At 56.9% G+C, this 17,846-nt stretch overlaps 3 protein-coding genes across 3 annotated transcripts; 1 reads left to right on the forward strand and 2 right to left on the reverse strand.

The window, feature by feature from the left end:
- Nucleotides 1-182: 182 nt before the first annotated feature.
- ZBTB48 (zinc finger and BTB domain containing 48) lies at nucleotides 183-5,483 on the reverse strand. Its single transcript, XM_075027075.1, has 10 exons — nucleotides 4,991-5,483; nucleotides 4,635-4,867; nucleotides 3,741-3,852; nucleotides 3,321-3,413; nucleotides 2,878-2,964; nucleotides 2,320-2,474; nucleotides 1,619-1,755; nucleotides 1,033-1,197; nucleotides 812-900; nucleotides 183-714 (listed from the first exon to the last, which is right to left on the reverse strand). The coding sequence occupies exons 1-10, from the start codon at nucleotides 5,438-5,440 to the stop codon at nucleotides 418-420; spliced, it is 1,818 nt and encodes a 605-aa protein (XP_074883176.1). The 5' UTR covers nucleotides 5,441-5,483; the 3' UTR covers nucleotides 183-417.
- A 50-nt stretch (nucleotides 5,484-5,533) lies between these two features.
- On the reverse strand, nucleotides 5,534-10,496 carry TAS1R1 (taste 1 receptor member 1). The gene is made up of 6 exons (XM_075027084.1): nucleotides 10,225-10,496; nucleotides 9,828-10,134; nucleotides 8,718-9,494; nucleotides 8,100-8,312; nucleotides 7,577-7,697; nucleotides 5,534-6,541 (listed from the first exon to the last, which is right to left on the reverse strand). The coding sequence occupies exons 1-6, from the start codon at nucleotides 10,371-10,373 to the stop codon at nucleotides 5,610-5,612; spliced, it is 2,499 nt and encodes an 832-aa protein (XP_074883185.1). The 5' UTR covers nucleotides 10,374-10,496; the 3' UTR covers nucleotides 5,534-5,609.
- Nucleotides 10,449-17,332, forward strand: NOL9 (nucleolar protein 9). The gene is made up of 12 exons (XM_075027083.1): nucleotides 10,449-10,672; nucleotides 10,744-10,969; nucleotides 11,173-11,300; nucleotides 11,488-11,626; nucleotides 12,205-12,301; nucleotides 13,046-13,143; nucleotides 13,917-14,078; nucleotides 14,275-14,563; nucleotides 15,245-15,356; nucleotides 15,723-15,900; nucleotides 16,544-16,677; nucleotides 16,998-17,332. Exons 1-12 carry the CDS (start codon nucleotides 10,481-10,483, stop codon nucleotides 17,124-17,126), a joined length of 1,884 nt encoding a protein of 627 aa, XP_074883184.1. The 5' UTR covers nucleotides 10,449-10,480; the 3' UTR covers nucleotides 17,127-17,332.
- Nucleotides 17,333-17,846: the final 514 nt, after the last annotated feature.

Raw genomic sequence — 17,846 nt, forward strand, 5'->3', positions numbered from 1 at the left:
CACTCTCTTGGGGAAGGTAAGCTTTAATCACAAGCTTTCAGACTCAAAAGGCAGAACTGCCTGCGCAAGGCCAGAGCACTGGAGGAAAGGGGAGGCGAGCACCAGTTGTCCCTCCAGCCGCAAACAGAGCTTGTTAAAAAGTGATTCACAGTATTACACACACGGAGTCAGCAGTCACATCCTGCCTCATACAGCACACGTATGTTTATTTAAGTAGCCATTCTGAGTAGCTTCACATTTGTTTCTTCATTTGTGACCCGATTATAACTTCATGTCCCTGCAACCTGGGGTGGGAGCTTTGTGGGGAGGAGGGGAAGGGGCAGCTGCACAACTCAGAAAGAACAAGAGCAGCAGAGAGCAGCTCCAGCCTAACGCTTTATTGTGTTTTGGTAGGAAGGACGCGCACAGGTGGTCGTGCTATGTTTCGCAGTCTTCGGGAATCGTCGTCGTTATAATTAGCGATTGCTCGATCACATCCGCTGTAGAGAAGTTCTCGTTCGAGCAGAGTCTCTGCACAGGGAGCTCCTCGGGCAGGGTGCCGCGGGACAGGGACTCCACGATCACCTCGGCCGAGCCCACATCCAGCTCCGGCGGTGGCTGCAGTGCCACCACCACGGCCTTCTCGTCCTCGATGATCAGGTTCCGCAGCTTCCGCTGCCGGGGGTTGTAGTTCTCCACCCGGTCATGAATCCCCATGTGGCGCCTCAAGTGAGCCTGCAAAAGGAAGACGCAGGATGAGGGGCCCGGTGGGGGCTGGCTCCCCTGGAACAGCACATGCTGCTGGGGTTGCCAGAGCCGGGGAAGGCCTCACCTGCCGCGTGAACTTGTAGCCACACTCGGTGCACTCGAACTTCCTCACACCCTTGTGCCGGCGGACGTGGACGCGCAGCTGTTCAACAGCTGAGGAGGGAAGCAAGAGCTCGTTGGCAGCAGCACCACATTGTAGATGCTCGCAGTGATGCAAAGCCACACCACAGAAAGGAGGGCAGTTTCTAAAGAGCCATGTGAAAGCTCTGATGCCCTGGCCATTACCTTTGAACGTTTTCCCACAGATCTGGCAGAAGTGGGGCCTCCCCTCCTGGTGCCGGCTGGCAATGTGCCTCAGCAGGGGCCCCTTCTCTGTGAAGCGCTGATCACAGAACTCGCAGCTGAAGGGACGCTCCCCAGTGTGGGTCCGGTTGTGCTTGTCCAGGCTCGCTGCCGTTGGCAGGGGGAGAGAGGGGGAGAGCCGCCAGTCAGCGGCGCGGCACATGCCCCTGTTGCGGGGCTCAGGTACGAGCCATGCAGCAGCAAAGACCACACACGTGCGGTGCGGTCGGTCTGTGCCAGGCTGGTTAGGAAGGCTTAGAAGCAGTAAAATCAGCAGCCTGCTGGTCCAGGTGAACTGTTACTGGGGAAAACTCATCAATTTCTTCCTCTTTTGTGCCACGAGGGTAATGGAGGTAATGGGAACCTGCCTTCCTCAGTGTTAGTGTGCGCTCCCAAGAGCGTGGCTTTGCTCCCCGGAGGAAGTGGGCAGAAGAAGGTGGGTTTTGCAGCATGGCTGCTTTCTGGAGGTCCCGGATGCCGGAGCACGGTGCTGAGCACCAGCAGCCCCAGCCGCGCGCCCAGGGGGTACCTTGTGTCCTGAAGGTCTTGCCGCAGAGGTGGCACTGGAAGGGCTTCTCGCCGGTGTGCGTGCGCAGGTGCATGTTGAGGTTGGCTTTCTGCGTGAAGGCGTGGTGGCAGAACTCGCAAACATAGGGCCGCTCATTTCTGTGGGCAGAGGCAATGTTACCTTTATCTCTGCCTTTGCCAGCTTCAGCCCCACAGGTTAGCTGCTGCTCCTCGCCCGAAGTTCTTGGAATTAAACTCCTACTTCAACCCGTCTCAAACTAAAGTATTTTGGAGGCCCACAAATGCTATTCTGCAGCCACAGGCTCCCAAGCAGCAGCCTCCTGCCCCTTGGGCATTATAACCAGCCCAGGAAACAGAACACCAAGGATGAGCGTGGAGAGCAGCTGCTGGTGCACGCTGGCCACTTCAAGAACACGAATGAGCTGGGCTGACAAGCTTCAGTCATCGCCTGTATTGCTATGACCATACGCTCAGAGGAAGTGCCAACGGTCTGCACTTCCTTTGGAAGAAAGAAAAGCAAAACACCAATTGGCCCCTCACCAGATTTCTGGCAGAAGCTTCGGCCTGGCACCTTGGGGAAGGGGGTGATTGCCGCCTTCCAGCCAGCCCCTCTCCCCAGCACCACCCAGCTGGGCCCTCGGGGGAGGAAGCGCAGCCAGGAGAGCCAGGGCGATGCAGGAGAGGACACAGGTTACGTCATACCTGTGCTTGGCCTTGATGTGCATCTGCAGGCCGTTGCGACTCGAGGCCCGGTGCCCACACTCCTCGCAGACAAACAGCTTCTCTCCCCGGTGCTTGAAGGCCTCGTGCAGGCGCAGCTCTGTCCGAGACAGAAAGCACTTGGAGCAGGTCGAGCACTGCAAGGCCACAGGAGAGCGCAGGGTTAGGCAGCTCGCCCGGGCGCGGTTCGCGGCGTACGCCCGCGCCAGACCCGCTCGCTGCCCAAGACCACTCCCTCTGCCTGCCGCTGCTGCTTTGGGGCCCTGCCTGCAGCCAGCTGTGGCAGCACCCCCAGCTCCAAAATGCCTAACAAGACAAGACGGTCTGACAAAGGCAAAATACTGGTCAGTAGTTGGGTCTGTCAACCAAAAAAATGACGAGGACTGCTCCTGTTCCCAAAAAAACTACTTCCAGCAGCTCTATAACTTCCTGCCTTGCTAAAAAGAGCCAGACAGGACAACAGGCGCCATTCCTTAGGCCAGGCCTGAGCGCAGGCTAATTCCCTCCCAAAACCCCACCGCCGCCCGCCTTCTCCCTTACCGCGTGGGGCTTTGGCGCGCCATGCAGCTTTATCATGTGGCTCTGCAGGTCCTTCTTCTGCATGAACTGCTGGGCGCAGGAGGAGCACTGAAAGACAGGAGAGGAGGGTCAGCTTCCAGCAAACGCCAAACGGTGATTTTGGCGCAAGGAGAGGCCCGGCAGCGCGCTGGCGCAACGGGCAGGGGAGCGCCGTTCTGACATGGAACACGAATCCCTGGTAAGACCGCAGAAAGCGCCTGGCTTTGGTTTCTCCCTGGAGCACGTTCTGGCTCAGAGATGGGGAACGACCCTCAGCAGGCTGCCACGGACAGGGAAAGGGAGCCGGTGAGCTCTTTTCCCCTGTCAGGCTGGGACAGGCTGCCCCAAAACAGGACGCTCACCCCCCCTTTCTTCGCAGCAGTGTGGAGCCACTCGTAGGGACGTCAGAGGCAGGCACTGCTCACCTTGTACGGCATCTCCCCTGTGTGTGACACCATATGCAGCCGCAGCTCCATTCGCCTCTTGAACACCTCCTGGCAGACCGAACACGTGAAAACCTGCAAGAGAGGGGGGAAGCGTCAGCTTCTACTGAACCGAAAGTCCGACGCAAAGCCCGCAGCTCAGACCGGCACTTGGCACTTGGGCACTGGGACCTTGTTATGTCATTTAACCCGCACCGGCAGCAACCTGGATCTTTTACGGTACAGAGTATCCTCACGCGCTTGAAAAAAACAGACAAAACGAGAGTTGTGTGGTAAATCAGACAAAAGTTGCTGCCATCCTCATTGGCAGTGGACTTGGGGAGGGTTATGGCTGGAGATAGGCTCTAATTCCACTCCTGCAAAACGGCACCTGCTTTCCAGACCGCAGCTTCCTGGGCGTACCTGCTCAGATCGGTTCATGCAATTTCTGGCTTCGTGTTGCAGGAGGTTCTCTTTTCTGAAATAACATTTGCCACATTTGGAACATTCAAATGGCTTTTCTCCAGTGTGTTTCCTAGGGGGAAGACAAAAGGAGAGTGTCCATCACTGCCAGTCCCACAGCAGAGATGCACGAGCGGGCCCAGCGAGGACACTGGGAAGGGAGAGGGAAGGACCAGGCAGCTTCTATACCGCCCCCCCCAGCACCAATATTCACAGTTGCCCAAAAGCCACCTTTTATGCCAGCTTTGCAGATCCCATCAAGCTGTTGGCGCCCACTGTGCCCCACGAAACCTCAGTTTCGCAGGGCTAAGGTTCTCCCCTCACAGAGGAGCACAACTGGAGCTCACGCTCTCTCTGCAGGCACCCACTTTGCTCTTGATTATCGACCCCCAGGCTCCTGGCGGCACCCGGCCATGCCAGCACACTCCCCAAAACCCAGGCAAATTGCCCCACAGCCCATGCCGATTCTGAAAGCCCAGTAGGGCCATTTGCCATCACCCACCCGCAGCCAGCATGTCCCCTGGAAGAGCCCCTCAACGCTGCCTTTTTGAGGCAGGCTGGCGCTGAACCCTGAGAAGCAGAAGCCCGGGACAGCCGTTGTGGCTCTCGGAACGGTTTTGGAGCTGTACAACTCCCCCACAGCCGCCCCGGCTCAAAGCGACCCCATCCCGGGGGACAGAGGGGTCCTCCTTTTCCATCCCGGGGGACCCTGAGGCGTTGAGACCAGCTGGCCGCAAGTAGGGCTGATCGCCCACCGCCCCCCACCCCGTGGAAGAGCGGGTGGGAAGGGGCAGAGCCTCACGGCGCAGGTGCCTACGCGCGAACGGAAGGGGAAGGAAAAGTCGGAGCGTTTACCTGTTGTGCACTTTAAGGCAATATTTGCTGAGGAAGGTTTTATGACATGTGGGGCACTCGACCGGCACCGCTGTACCTTTTCTGCTACCCGGCGTCCCCGCACCGCCGGGCGCCTTCCCCGGGGGGGGGTTCTTTTTGCTCCGCAGGGCCTTTTTCTCGGGCAGGGACTCGGCGTCGCTGTCCCCCCGCCCGCCGTCACCCGCCGCCGCCTCCTCCGGGGCCGGGGGGGTGGCCTGCGAGGGAAGAGGCGGCCGTCACCGCGCCTCCCCCGCCGGGCCGCCGACCCCCTGCCCTTCTCCCCGCCCCCCCCGCCGCCCCGTTCCTTTCCCTTCCCCACTCCCGGTCCCCTCACGCACCGCCTGGCCTCCGGGCTGCGGGGGAGCCGCGGCCGCGATGTCCGCTTCCCCCGGGCGGGTCGGGGTCGGGGCGGCGGAGCCGGCGGCCCGGCGGGGCCGCTGCCGGGGCCCGGCAGGGCGGAAGGCCCGGCAGAGCGCCACAGCGTCGGGCACGCCGAGCTGCTCGGCGGCGGCCAGCAGGCGGGCGCGGTTGTGGGCGGTGAGGGCCAGGCGGCCGGTGTAGAAGAAGTCGAGGAGGAGCTGGAAGGTGTCGGCCAGACCCTCGGGCAGCGCCACCGGACCGCCGGGCCCGCGGGCGCGGAAGAAGCGGGAGCAGCTGGCCAGCACCGGCCAGTGGGCGCGGAACTCCCGCCCGCCCACGCCCAGCGTCGCGTCGCAGAACTGCCCCGCCGCGCGCTGCCGGTTCAGCTCCCGCAGGACGCGGACGCTGTGCGCCGCCGCCGCCGCCATGGCCGCGCCGTTACCGGGCCCCGCGCCCCGCCGCCATCTTGGCAGCGCGCCGGATGTGGCGTCAGGGCGCGACGGATGTGACGTGGGGGGGCGCCTCTGGGGCCCGGCGGCGGCCGTGGCGGCGGCGGCGGCTCGGCCCCGTCCCGGTCGGCCCCGTCCACCGGCCGCCTCAGGCCTCGGCCAGGCGCCGCGTGTAGCTCTGGATCGCCATCTGGAAGTGCTCGGGCGTGTTGAGGCGCGGCCGCAGCAGGATGACGAAGGCCTTCGGGAGAAAATAGCCGCCCAGGAGGGCGCCGAGGGTGCAGAGGGTGCCGAGCACCTGGACCGCCACCGCCTCCCGACCGCGGAAAGCGCCCTGCGTGCAGAGGACGACGGCGGCGCAGGCGAGGTGCAGGAACAGGCTGCAGGTGAGGCACTTGGCCTCGTTGTAGCTGGCGGGCAGGTCCTTGCCCGCGTAGCTGAGGACGAAGCAGCAGACGCTGAGCAGCACGGTGTAGGCGATGACGGCCACCCGGCTCGCCCCCGCGCTCGAGGTGCACTCCAGCACCACCCGCTCGGCCGCCACGCCGTAATCCCAGTGCGGCACCGAGGGGCTGGCGGCCTCCGCGGCCAGGCACAGCACCGCCTGGGTCGCCGTGCCGGCGGCAACGAAGAGCACCGGCCCCCTGCGCCGCAGCCAGGCCTCGTAGAGGGCCGGCCAGCGTGCGTTCAGCTTGAAGATGCAGATGATCTGGAAGGAGCGTGTCGCCACGCACAAGAGGAAGACGGTGAAGCTGATGGCAAAGAGGGGGAGCTGCAGCAGGCACGCCTGCCGGGTGGGCTCCCCAAAGTAGCAGAAGAGACTGCTGCCGGCGCAGGCCAGAGAGCCCAGCATGAGGAAGCACATCTTCCCGCCAGCAGACTTGACCACTGGCGTGGAGGCGTTCAGGGCAAAGAGGACGGCCAGCCCTGCCATGAGCAGCATGAGGAGGATGATGGGGATCAGCAGTGCCCAGGAGATGGGCTCGGACCAGGACAGAAACTCAGCGGTGCGGTTGAAGCAAGCTTCGCTCCTCGCCGGGGCCCACTCCTCTACCCTGCAGGACTGGCAGCTGTAGAGGTCTGCAGAGGACAGGAGCCCGGGCGGTGACAGAGGCACCTCGCACACCACGGACCCCGGTAAGATGTCTGCCGCGGCAGAGCACCCTGCCCTCGCGGACCCCCTGGGCTCTCTGCAAGAGCTGCCCACTCCTTGCGTCCTGCTCCTTCCCTGTGGGCGCTTCCAAGCCTTAAGGAGCAGAGGGTCTCTTTCCCCAAAAGTCCCCCCAGTGGACTTCCGAAAAGTCCATTGCTTGGGTTGAGAGGCACGAGGCCTGCAGGAGCTCGGCTGGGTGAGCTGAGGCTCAGGGGCACGTGGGCCGCAGGTGGGAAGGGGCTCATGCGTCCAGCAGTAGCCTGTGAAGGCCGGGACGGGTCTGCAGCAGCCCCCCTTCTGCAGGCTGGGGTATGGGACAGCAATGCTGACCAGCCATGTCTGGGGGCTCCCACTCTTCCCTGGAGCTGGCTGTTTCCGCCCACCTCAGCTGGAGTGCAGGCCGAGGCTGCCGAGTGACCAGCTGCTAGCAAGGGGTTTGTTGCTGTGGCTGGTGACGCATAGACAGGAGATTCCTGCTGCCTGTCCCAGGCGGGGGACATTTCCATATGCCAACTGCTGGTGACCACATGGTGCAGAAGCCCCGAGTGCCACCTGGGGCACAAAGGCAACCACCGGGTCAAATTTCCCTCCCAGAGGATGCGGTGCAGGAAACAGCTGTTGGGCTGGACGCTGCTTGGCCCCTGGCTGTGGGAGAAGGTGCTCTGCCAGCACCATCTCTGCTGGCTGTTTGACTGTGTGGTCCTACCTGTGGGCAGTGCTCCCCGGAAAGCACCGGGCATGGGCTTTGCATACCCACAGGTAGGCAGACGGGAGTCAGACCGACTGCGTTCAGGTCAGCTCAGAGGTTTTTACTGACCACAGGGAGGAAGAGAGAGCAGGAGGGAAGAGGCTGGGGGAACAGTGAGACGGAAACAAACAGCTGATGTGAGGGGGAGGCAGGGTGTGGGCAGGGGGTCCAAGCGGGAAGGAAGGGGAGGGAGCAGCCCCCCGGATGTACTGACCTGATCTGTTCAGGAAGGTTCCTGATGGACAGGCCACACAGCTGAAGCAGCATCGGTGGCGGCTCTGCTGCAGCCGCTTCTCCCCCGGTTGACAAGCCTCGGAGCACACTGAGGTGGGAGCCTGTCGGGAGCGTGGCAAGGGTTAGGCAGGCGAACGGGGCGGGCAGCAGGACCCCTCGCTGAGTGCCAGGCCTGGGCCTGGCAGCATTCAGGCAGCTTGCTGCCCGCTTTCAGGACAGACACTGGGCAGCAGCCAAGAGCTCGCCATGTTGTGGTTCTTATGGAGGTGGTGGGAAAATGAGAGCATTTAAAGGTAAAAGTAGGAACCTTTTTGGTTCGTGTGCCCTGCTTGTTTTTTGGAAGGATGAAAGCTGATACTCAGAGCATGGATCACCCCCCCCATACCGCCTCCGTCTGCCCTCATTTTTGTCCGATTTTGGGGAAATACACCAGAACTGGCAGCGTTGGAGATATAGCTGGCTCAGCAGTAAGCAATAAATAAGATCTGGATGCAGAACAGTACCTGGCGATCCTTTGTGTGCCACGGGATTTTGCCCTGGTCAATGCTCAGCCTGTCAGGGTTCACACGGAAAGTTCCTATCATGTTGAAAGCCCAGCTCGGGCCACTCCAGTCCCAGGTGATGATATCGTAGCCTTTACAAATGTCCCCATTGGCATCAAAAGAGATGCGGCTTTTGTACAGGGTGAAGTTTACTTGCTTGATTTTTTGTAAGAGCTGTAAAACAGGAGAGTAAGAGAAGAGCCCTTCCCGATGACGAGCCTCCCGCTGAGGAGTGCCTTGTCTCGGGAGAGAGATATGCTAGAGGGCCCCTCCTCTGCTCTGGCTCCTCTTTCCAACCCCCCAACAGCTAGCTTATGCCCAGCTGCAGAAACTCCCTTCAGGTTTCTGCGACGGGCTGGCAGTAGAGGAACAGAAGTGATCTAGGGCAGGGGTCTGGGTCTAGGTCCAGGCTGCTTTGACTGTGACCAGTGGCTGAAGCCCATGAGGCTCTTCAGCTGGGACACGAGCCTTTCAGAGGGACAGAAAACCCTTGGGCGCAAGGGGAAGATCCTTCCCTGTGAGGAAGGATCCTCATGGATCCTCTTCCACAAGGAAGATCCTTCCTCCTGTTGCTCTTACCTGCCAGGGGTAGACCTTGCCTTTGCTGCATGCCCCTGAGGCACAGCCCAGCAGGTCATGGAGGCCGTGGGCCACGGCATACACGGCTGAGTACACGTTGAAGGAGGCTTGAGCATCATACGTGTTGGGGGCAGTGGCGAGCAAGTGGCAGCCGGTGCAGCGCTGCGTGCAATACAGCTGGGCACTCCCTCCATCTCCCCCGCCTGCCTCTGGGCTGCAGGCACGCTCAGCTGCAGCGCTTTTCTCTGCCATCTTCCAAGATTCAAAGCGGTCCAGCATCGGGGACTCCGTGTTCTCAACCGACATCCCAATCACTGAGCCGATACTCTGGATGCCAGGCACCTGCCAGATTGTTTGGGCTAATGACCAGTCTTCAGAGCCTACCCATACCATGCCTGTGACATTCCTCTGGACCACCACTTCAAAGAAAGGGCGGGCGCTTTGTCTGTTGGAGAAGACGACGGTGACGTTGACCCTGGTGTCCGTGAGAATTCTGACCAGGTTATGGAGCTCCGGGCTGCTAGCGTCCTTGTTGACGGGGATGATGCCTTGGTAGGCAACACACACGTCACTTGTGGTCAACAGCTTGTGGAGGGCGTGCAAGCCGTCCCTACCATAGGCGTTGTCGCTGCCCAGCAGTGCGACCCAAGTCCACCCAAACTGCTGCAGCAGCAGGAAGATGGCCTTCACTTGCTGCCTGTCGCTGGGAATGGTGCGCAGGAACGAGGGGTAGAACCGCTTCAGGCTCAGCGTCGCCAAGGAGGCTTCGTAGCTAATCTGCAAAGGGAGCCAGGAGAAAGGGGGTTGTGCTCCCCCAGGCAGCAGCACCCTAAGAGCTAACGGCACAGGCAGCCTGTCTCCTGAAGAGACTTGGGGCTGGGCAGGCAGCGGAGCTGGAGCCGAACGTGCTGCTGCGAGAGAAACCTCTGAAGGACGGCGAGCCAGCCGCAATGCCTGCCTGCCAGCGCCTGGGAAGAGACCCGGGCCAACGCGTGCACAGGGGGACTGCGTTTCCAGCTCAGCCTGGCTCCACAGCTCCAAGCCCACCCTCCCTCAAACCACTGCTCCTCGGGGTCCCTTTTCTTCATCTGCTGGGGGAGCCGCGCTTACCTCCGGTACGAGGAAGATGCCAAGGATGGCCGCTGTGGTGACAGCCAGGCGGGTGCTGTCAGGCCCGATGATGGCCACCACCTCGGGCTCATAGTGGCGGAAGGTGGGGAGCACCTCGACCTCCCGCCCGCCTTTCCGGGCGAGGGCGCGCAGCGTGGCGTGGAGGCTGGCGGGCTCCGAGCAGGTGTCGTGGATGTCGTAGCCCAAGGTGACGTTGGGGAGGAGGGTGCTGGAATTGTTTATCTCCTCCACGGCGAAGCGCATGGCCTGGGACAGGCAGTAGCCGTGGCTCCTGAAGGCAGCGGTGCTGCGTGAACGCAGGAGTGGTTTTTAGGGAGGGAAAAAAATGCGTTTTGGGGGGAGGGGGGGACACACCAGAGGGGTGCGGGGGACTCACTCGTCGCAGCCGTCCACCAGCGGCCGGGCGGCGGCCCGCGGCGCCGAGCTGTGCATCTGGAAGAGGCCGGCCAGGCGGTAGTCGCCGCGGCTGGTGAAGGAGGCGGCGGCGGCGGCCGCGCAGAGGCAGAGCAGGGCGGGCAGCGGCATGGCGGGGCGGCGCCGGGTGGCGGGCGGCGCCTCTTAACGGGGCGGGCGGCGCTCGGCCCGAGGGGCGGCCCCGGAGGAGGCGGAGGCGGAGGGAGGCTGCGGCGGCCATGCCCGCGCGGCGCGGCCCGCCGGCCCGCCGCCCCCGCCGGGCCTCGACCCGCGGGGGCCGGGCGGAGGCGGCCTGGAGGGAGTTCGCCGCCTCCTTCGCCCGCGCCGGCATGGTGCCGCCGGCCGAGGCGGGCCTGGCGGCCGTGGAGGCGGCGGAGGGTGCCGCCGTCCTTCTCCTGGCGCCGCGGCAGGTGAGCGGCGACCGGCCCGGCCGCTCCCGCCCGCCCTCCGCCGCCGCCTCACCGCCCTCTCCCCTCCGCAGGCGCTGACCTTCACCGGCAAGTGCCGCCTGCGCTGCCTCTATGGCGCCGTCCGCCTCCTGGGCTTCGCCGTCGCCTCGCACCAGCCGGGGCTGCCGGTCTTCTCGCCGGCCACCCACTGCGCGCTTACCCTGGAGGCGCTCCCCGCCGACCGCCCGCCCGCCGCCGACCTCCGACAGCTCCGCGCCGCCGCCCGCGCCGCTATGCGGGCGCACAGCGTCCGCCGCCGTGAGTGCCAGCCCGGTGCGGGGTGGGCGGCCGGTTGCTGGGCCGCCATTTTGTGTGCGGTGCGGGGTGGCCGCCATTTTGCGTGGGGTGCGGGGGGGCGGCCATTTTGTGTGCGGCGCGGTGCGGGGCGTCCGCCATTTTGCGCGCGGCGCCACCACCGCTCTTTAGCGCGGTCTGAGGACGGCGCTCTCCCTCCGTTGCAGAGGCGCGGGTGAAGGTGATGGCCAGGTTCTCGCCGGAGTGTGCCGTGGTGCTGCTGGAGCACCTGGACACGCCGGTGACGCGGTTCCTGCTGAGCCACCCGCCGCTGTCACGGCTCTTCGAGCCCCAGGTGAGACGCAGAGGGTGTCAAGATGCCCGCTCCGCCCTGGGTGGCGGCACGGATGTCGCGCCTTCCCAGAAACAGGCCTCGTGCGGAGCGAGGGGCAGCTGCCCTGCTTTGGGTGCCTGTCAGCGTCCAGTAGCGCAGCTACAAGGCCTTATGCACACCTGTCTAAGCGTTTTTCCCTCTTCCCTAGAAAAAGGAAGAATCCAGCTTCACGCCGGAAGATGCAGTTCTGGCATCTGTTGGCATCGTGAAGTGTAGCCCTGACCGTGGGCTGCTGGTGTCAGAGAGCATGTTGCTGGCTCTGGAGGAGCTGATCCAAGTGTGCTGTGGTGAGTGGCGTGCACTTGGTGAGGTTGGGGGGTTTAGTAGCCTGAAGAAAGGAAATTCACGAGGCTTTTTGTGACTTCAGGTTAGGGAGGGTGTGCCCTGTGACAGGCACTGATGGAGGGTCATATTTTTCTCCTGAAGAGTGGGAGTCTTGAGCTTGTGCATTGCCTCGAGTGGGTTTGTGCCTCTCCTGCCAGACGGGCAGCTTGCTGCTGTAAAGGCACTTCCCAGTCTAACGTCAAAACTCTCATTGTGGTCTCTTTTGTAGCAGGTAGAAAAAAAAGTCCCCTTACCCAGCAACATCTAAAATACCATGAGCAACTGGAGTTCATACATGCTGGGTTGTAGTGCTAGGGCTTGCTTCTCGCTTCAGCAGCTTTTTCCCTTTACACTGGTACACTCAACATGCTTCTCTTGAATGTTTTGGGGTTTTTTTTCGTTTAATTCAAATGCATCCTAGTCAGACCGCAAAGTCTGTAGGGTTTTTCGGGCTTTTGTTTTTTTAACAAATTTATGTAAACAGGGCACATCAGAGTAACTGACAGCATTGGTCAGTTTCAGACTATGTTTATTTTTCCAGCGGAAGATGAAGGTGTCCCGGTGGTTCTAGTGTGTGGCCCAAAAAACACTGGGAAATCGACGTTTAACAGATACCTGATTAATCTGTTACTGAATCGGTGAGTCTTCTCATGTTCTACAAGTTTTTAAGTACTGCATGGGATTTAGGAGAAGGAAAAAACTGCCTGCCAGGATTCTCAGAAAAGCTGTTAACTGGAAGGTAGATATCTTTTAAAAGCAAACAAACAAAAGTGCAGAAAAATAGGTATTCTTGTCTTGGGTTCCTTTCAGAAAAGTTGACTACTGAAGCATTTCTATTGAAATACTACTAAATTGTTGTATTGGAGTATGTGAACTAATTTGGAACCGAGTAGTTAGCGTTCGGTAAGGAACTGGTAGTTGGAACGCTTAGAAAGACACAGTAGGTTATAATTTGTTAGGGTCTTTGAAGATTCTTGGCAGAGCAAGGTGTAGAAGCTTATTCTCCTGACCATTGCGTGCTTAAAATAAAGATAATAAAATTTATAAATTTCAAATGGCTGCTCTTAGGGTGCCCAGTTAATGTCGGAGAGGCAGTATACTTGATTAGTACCACCTCCGATTATTGTTCCAGCTGCTTCCCTTAAAGCTGGATGGGTACGGAGCTATTGTAATATAATATTGCACTATAGGGGAGCCTTTTACGTTCTCGCTTAATACCCTCTCAAGTGAGGGAAGGAGAGAGATGAGTTTTGGTTTGATTGTATTCAAGAATTTAATTTTGACAACCTGGAACAAAATCAGATTGTGCTTCTGATGTGTTCCAGGTCGTGTCCTGTTTCTTTTTTAAGTGGACGCTAATATACAGGCTTCTTCCACTGCAGCCTTCCCTCGGTTGAATATATGGAATGTGACATCGGTCAAACCGAGTTTACACCGCCCGGATGCGTGTCTTTAAGTAATGTAACGGAGCCAATTCTTGGTACGTGTCTTGCCATTTTCTGCAGTTGCACAAACCTGTTTCATTTCCAGAAGGTGCTTTCTGAGTAGAGACTGTCTTTAGGGGAAGCTGCCACGTCTGTCCAAGGTGCATAGAGAAACTAAAACCAAGGCTGTTAAAGTTTTCTTGCATGTAAAGTCCATGAGAATCTCGTAAAGTAACATGGAGCTATTCTCCCCACTCATTTTTTGTGTCTTAGAGACAGTAGCTGTTTATAAGGTGGTGGAACAGGCTGTGACATGTCAGGGTGGATTTTAAGCCTTTCAGATTTGAAAGGTCTCTTTGGGAAGATCTTTTCCATTTTTTAGTATCCGTAGATAAAGCTAGCTTGAGTTTTAGGGGGAAGTTTTAGGTTGGGGGCTGTCACTATGAGCGTAGAAAAACTAGAGCCAGAGAAATCGGTGGTGTTTCTGGTCTTGGGGATTTGGGTCACTGTCTGAAAAGGATACGGCCAGACTGGTTTACTTTCTGGATAGTCTGTCAGAGAAGACGGTGGTTTTAAAATTCGCAAGTATGTAACTAGTGACTTAAAACAAACAAGAAAAAAACCAAACAAACAAAATTCCTAGCATGGAGTCTTGCAAGTGACAGTAAAGTTTCTCCATAAGGTGCAGGCTGCACAGGCAGGACTGTTAGCATGTGAAAAGAGGACAGATTATTTTGGAAGGGATTGCACATAGGTGCTACGGGAATGGGAGCTTTCTGATTTGACTTACTGAAACCACTACAGCTTTGTTTGCTGCTTGCTTTTTCAGGTCCACCATTCACTCATCAGCAAACGCCACGTAAGATGGTGTATTACGGACAGACTAGTTGTGAGCAGGACACAGAAAGATACCTTGATGTTGTGAAGTATGTGTTCAGCTCCTACAAGAAGGAAGTGCCTTTAGTCATCAACACCATGGGCTGGGTGAAAGGTAAACAGGATAAATCTGTTCTTAAGGGGTGGTGCAGAAGGGAGGTAATAATTGTAGCGGTACACCACCACGCTTTCTAGACAGTCCAGAACCCAAAAGTAAGGCTTACCCACCTTGAGCTAGTAGTGGTCTTCCATAGCAGTGTTCCGACCTGTATATGTAGTGGTAGCAATCGTGTTTTCTCTGCTCCCTAAAGGTGAGGGGTTGCTGCTTCTGATTGATATCATTCGGCTGTTGTCACCCAGTCACATTGTTCAGATGGATGTTTATGACTGGAAAGCCATGGCTCCGCTCACCCCAGAGTATGTTCATCTCACTCCTGGCCTGTACACCAAAGGCAAACAGCAAGCCAAATGCAAGCAGATGGGTATGAGTGGAGTGGGAAGCTGGAAGTCCTCTGAAGGGGAGGAAGATGCATCAGCTCCTGAGTATAAGTTGCTGTACGTCCATCCAGAATTCCCTCGAGCAGGGGTTGCAGGTGAAGCGTAAGTAAAAAGTTCAGCGCTACGTGGCAGTTAGTGGGCTTAACAAAATCACGGGTGGTCCTGATGGTAAAGGCTCTTGCTCTGCTTTGGCCTCGAGAGTTCCGTTAAAGTGGTCAGAGCTGGTTAGTTTACTTACTAGGGGGTTATGTTTGGGGGGTGTTTGGGTTTTCTGGGTACTTGGGTTGGGAGAAGGGGAGGGTGTTTGGGTGGAGGTTTGTGTAGGTTTAGTTTTTTAGGCAGGGGGGAAGGTTGTTCCTCCCTACTCCCAGTGACTACTGTCAGTTACTTAGTTTTACACTGGGCATGACTTCCACTTGGAATTGTGGAACATTATGTCTCTCTTTTCTAACTGGGAGGTTCCTTACCCATTTCGTACAGACATAGATGATGGATCACCTTATTTCTTAATTTCTCTGATACTTTGAGCATCTGTGATGCTGATGGTGAAAGTTAATTAATGCCTTTTTAAAGTTGAAACAATGCCCTAAATCCTGCGATCCCTTAGCGGTAATAAAAACATAGCTCTAAATGTTCTTCAGCGGTAGATGTTTCAAAAACTAAATTTGGATGAAATAGCGGCTAATACTGTATGGTATACTTGGGACTGTCAGGGGTATCTGATTTGGGTCGCTGTATGAGGGTGCGCTGCCTTTCCTTGACTTGTTGCGGTTATTTTTCCAGGCGAGTACATAGCGGCATCTTGCGTGACATGTCCATACTGGGTTACCTGGGTCAGCTGCAGTCCCCAGACATAGGGGCGGTGCTTCCACTGCACAGTCTTGTGCCATATCAGGTAAGTGAGCGTTTTTGAAAGGCTTGGAGATGGTGCGGAGGGCCCGTCTCATAGTAATTGACAGTTCTGCTTGTACTGCGCATGGTTTTTGGAAGAGGGAAGAATGCTCTGTAATCCGCAAAAAGATAGTGATTTTATCCAGTGTGTCTAGAAGTGAGGTTTTTGTTGTGATGTCAGTGTGGCACGCGTTTTCTGCGTGTTCAGGTGTTAGTGTTGAAAATGTTGTGTTTGCCACTGAGATAATGCCTGTGCGTAGGTGTGTGTTGGGAGCTTTCAGAGAATTACCTTGTCTCTGAACTCAAAACTACATTGACATTGAGCTAATGAACAGGTTTTTTTCTTCCCTTTTTTTTTTAACCCCTTCAGGTACCTTTCAATGCTGTTGCACTCAGGGTTATTCACACTGATGTCGCTCCTACCAACATCATGTATGCAGTGAATGCCAGCTGGGTTGGGCTCTGCAGGATACCGGATGAAATCAGATGCCAAACCGATGGGCCAGTCTTGCTGACACAGACACCAGTCTGTGATTGCCTTGGCTTCGGTGAGTGAGCCTGGGAAACCTTGAGCTGTGTTCTCACCTGTCATATTCTGACAGATAGGTTGCAGAGTGACAGAATTGCCTACTCTTTGAAAAACAACTGAAAAAGTGGGATGAGATAAGAGAATAATCATGGGTTCTCTTCTATTGCAACCTGCTCTTCAAGTCCTTTGGTTTTCATTAACCTGCAGTAACAGCTGTGGGGAATGTCGCTGAGCAGAGCCTTTTGTCACTTGCTTCTCTTGCTCTTTCATAACTTGACAATTTACTTCCTTTCTGGATTCACATTCTCAAAAGCAGATTCCATGTGGCTTATGCAAAATACTTTTAGTTGTGCATTTCCTTCTACGACTCAATTTAATATTACAGTTCTGACTTGGAGGTTGATACTGAGCTACTCGGGTTCCTCTAGGAAGGTACCAGTGAACAAGGATATGCGGTTTGGGAAGTTGGCCGTTTGCTCATATGTACGCTGAGGTACTGGAGCAGTGGGATACAACAATGCAGGTTTTTGTCATGATGTGTCTCAAATCCTTCTCTTGGTTCTAGAAGAGCTGTTTATTCAGAGAGCGTCAGCTGTGTCCAGTTATTCGCTCCAAAGTGATCAGGTGGAGTTAAGACTGAACTTTGCCTGTATTTTTTTCAGGAATTGTCCGAGGGGTAGAAATGGAGAAGAAGCTTTACCACGTTCTGACGCCAGTGCCTCCAGAGAACCTGAGACTAGTGAATTGTTTGCTCCTTGGAAATATTGCTGTCCCAAACTGTGTTTTTGTGGGCCAGGTAGGAGCTGCACAGGAAGAGGGTGGAAGCTGGCTGAGCTTAGGCTGGCTGGCGGGTTTTCTGTTTTCTTATTTCTGAGGCTTATGCGTGCCTGGAGATGTCTGGGCATTACCAGATGGTTATCTCTCTTGGAAACTGTCCTTAGCCTGTAGAAACAAGGGAGAGGAGAACGTTCTTATCATGTTTTAGATACCAGCGCGGGATTTGTTCGATGATGGCTTGCTCCTTTCCACCAGTCAGCTCTCTCAGTCTGTAGAGGAAAGTGCTTCCCGTTCTGTTGAAGATAAGAGTTCTTAAAGTTGTTTCTGGTTTTGTTCCAGCAAGGAGTTGAGGGAGAGATCCCCTATGTCACATCCGATTATAACTACAGCATCTTGGGCTCTGGGAAGCTGAAAAAGAAGAAGCATTTCAAGAGGAGGGAGTACGCGTTCGAGTGTGATTACACCTAAAGCCTTGGAGACCTCGGACCATGGGATTTGTTTTGTACGGAGACTGGCAAGAGCCAGGTATGGTCACAGAAGCCCTGGGTGCTGCAGAGCTCTGAGAGACCCTCGGCATGTGTCCAGTGTAGATATTACGGTGTGTCTGTTTTTGATAATGTTTTATATTTTCAGTTTGTATTTTGGTGTTTTGTAATAAATATCTATTAAAAACATCGGTTTGGTTTGAATTTTTTCCTCAGCCTGTGTGGACTTGGACATGACTGGTGCCAGCTGGGGGTGGTTGCCATCGAAAGTGTTCTTGGCGTTGATTCGGCAGCAGTTCTCTGTTTGAAGCCCAGCCTTCGGTTAGCTCTGGGTTTCAGAGCGCAATGCGCGGTGGCGTGAACATGACTTCCTAGTAGCCATAACCTTAGGCTACTTGTGGTTTGGGGAAGAGCTCCTGCCGGTGGTTCTCTCCCTGGTGCTGCGGCTGACCCGCATCTGGGTGTTTCGCTTGTCCAGGAGACTGGGGAGGAAGGAGCAAGTCAGAAAATCCTCTCTCTCTTCCTGCGTGACCGCAGATACAGCCGCTGGAGGGAGTCCCCCGCTCTGTCACACCTCGCTGTGGCGACGGCCCCATGCAGCCCTCTGCGGCTGGTGACAGTGCTGCTTTATTCCGCCTTGCGGCTGTCTCTGGCCACATACCCTAGCTAGAGGCTAAAATGGGACAGAAGTGGGGAGGAACTT

The sequence above is a fragment of the Buteo buteo genome, chromosome 5 (genome assembly GCF_964188355.1).
Source record: "Buteo buteo chromosome 5, bButBut1.hap1.1, whole genome shotgun sequence".
In the NCBI taxonomy this organism is placed as follows: domain Eukaryota; kingdom Metazoa; phylum Chordata; class Aves; order Accipitriformes; family Accipitridae; genus Buteo; species Buteo buteo.

Bases quoted from the DNA above. Each gene is read 5' to 3' on its own strand.
- ZBTB48 (XM_075027075.1), bottom strand. From the start codon at position 5,440: ATGGCGGCGGCGGCGGCGCACAGCGTCCGCGTCCTGCGGGAGCTGAAC. The intron at 1,756-2,319 runs GTATGACGTAAC...CTCTGCCCACAG, and splicing joins CACATCAAGGCCAAGCACAG to AAATGAGCGGCCCTATGTTT. The intron at 901-1,032 runs GTAATGGCCAGG...TTCCCTCCTCAG, and splicing joins CTGTGGGAAAACGTTCAAAG to CTGTTGAACAGCTGCGCGTC.
- TAS1R1 (XM_075027084.1), bottom strand. From the start codon at position 10,373: ATGCCGCTGCCCGCCCTGCTCTGCCTCTGCGCGGCCGCCGCCGCCGCC. The intron at 9,495-9,827 runs GTAAGCGCGGCT...CTCCCTTTGCAG, and splicing joins GCATCTTCCTCGTACCGGAG to ATTAGCTACGAAGCCTCCTT. The intron at 6,542-7,576 runs GTCAGTACATCC...TGTCCTCTGCAG, and splicing joins AACCTTCCTGAACAGATCAG to ACCTCTACAGCTGCCAGTCC.
- NOL9 (XM_075027083.1), top strand. From the start codon at position 10,481: ATGCCCGCGCGGCGCGGCCCGCCGGCCCGCCGCCCCCGCCGGGCCTCG. The intron at 10,673-10,743 runs GTGAGCGGCGAC...TCCCCTCCGCAG, and splicing joins TTCTCCTGGCGCCGCGGCAG to GCGCTGACCTTCACCGGCAA. The intron at 14,079-14,274 runs GTAAACAGGATA...TGCTCCCTAAAG, and splicing joins CACCATGGGCTGGGTGAAAG to GTGAGGGGTTGCTGCTTCTG.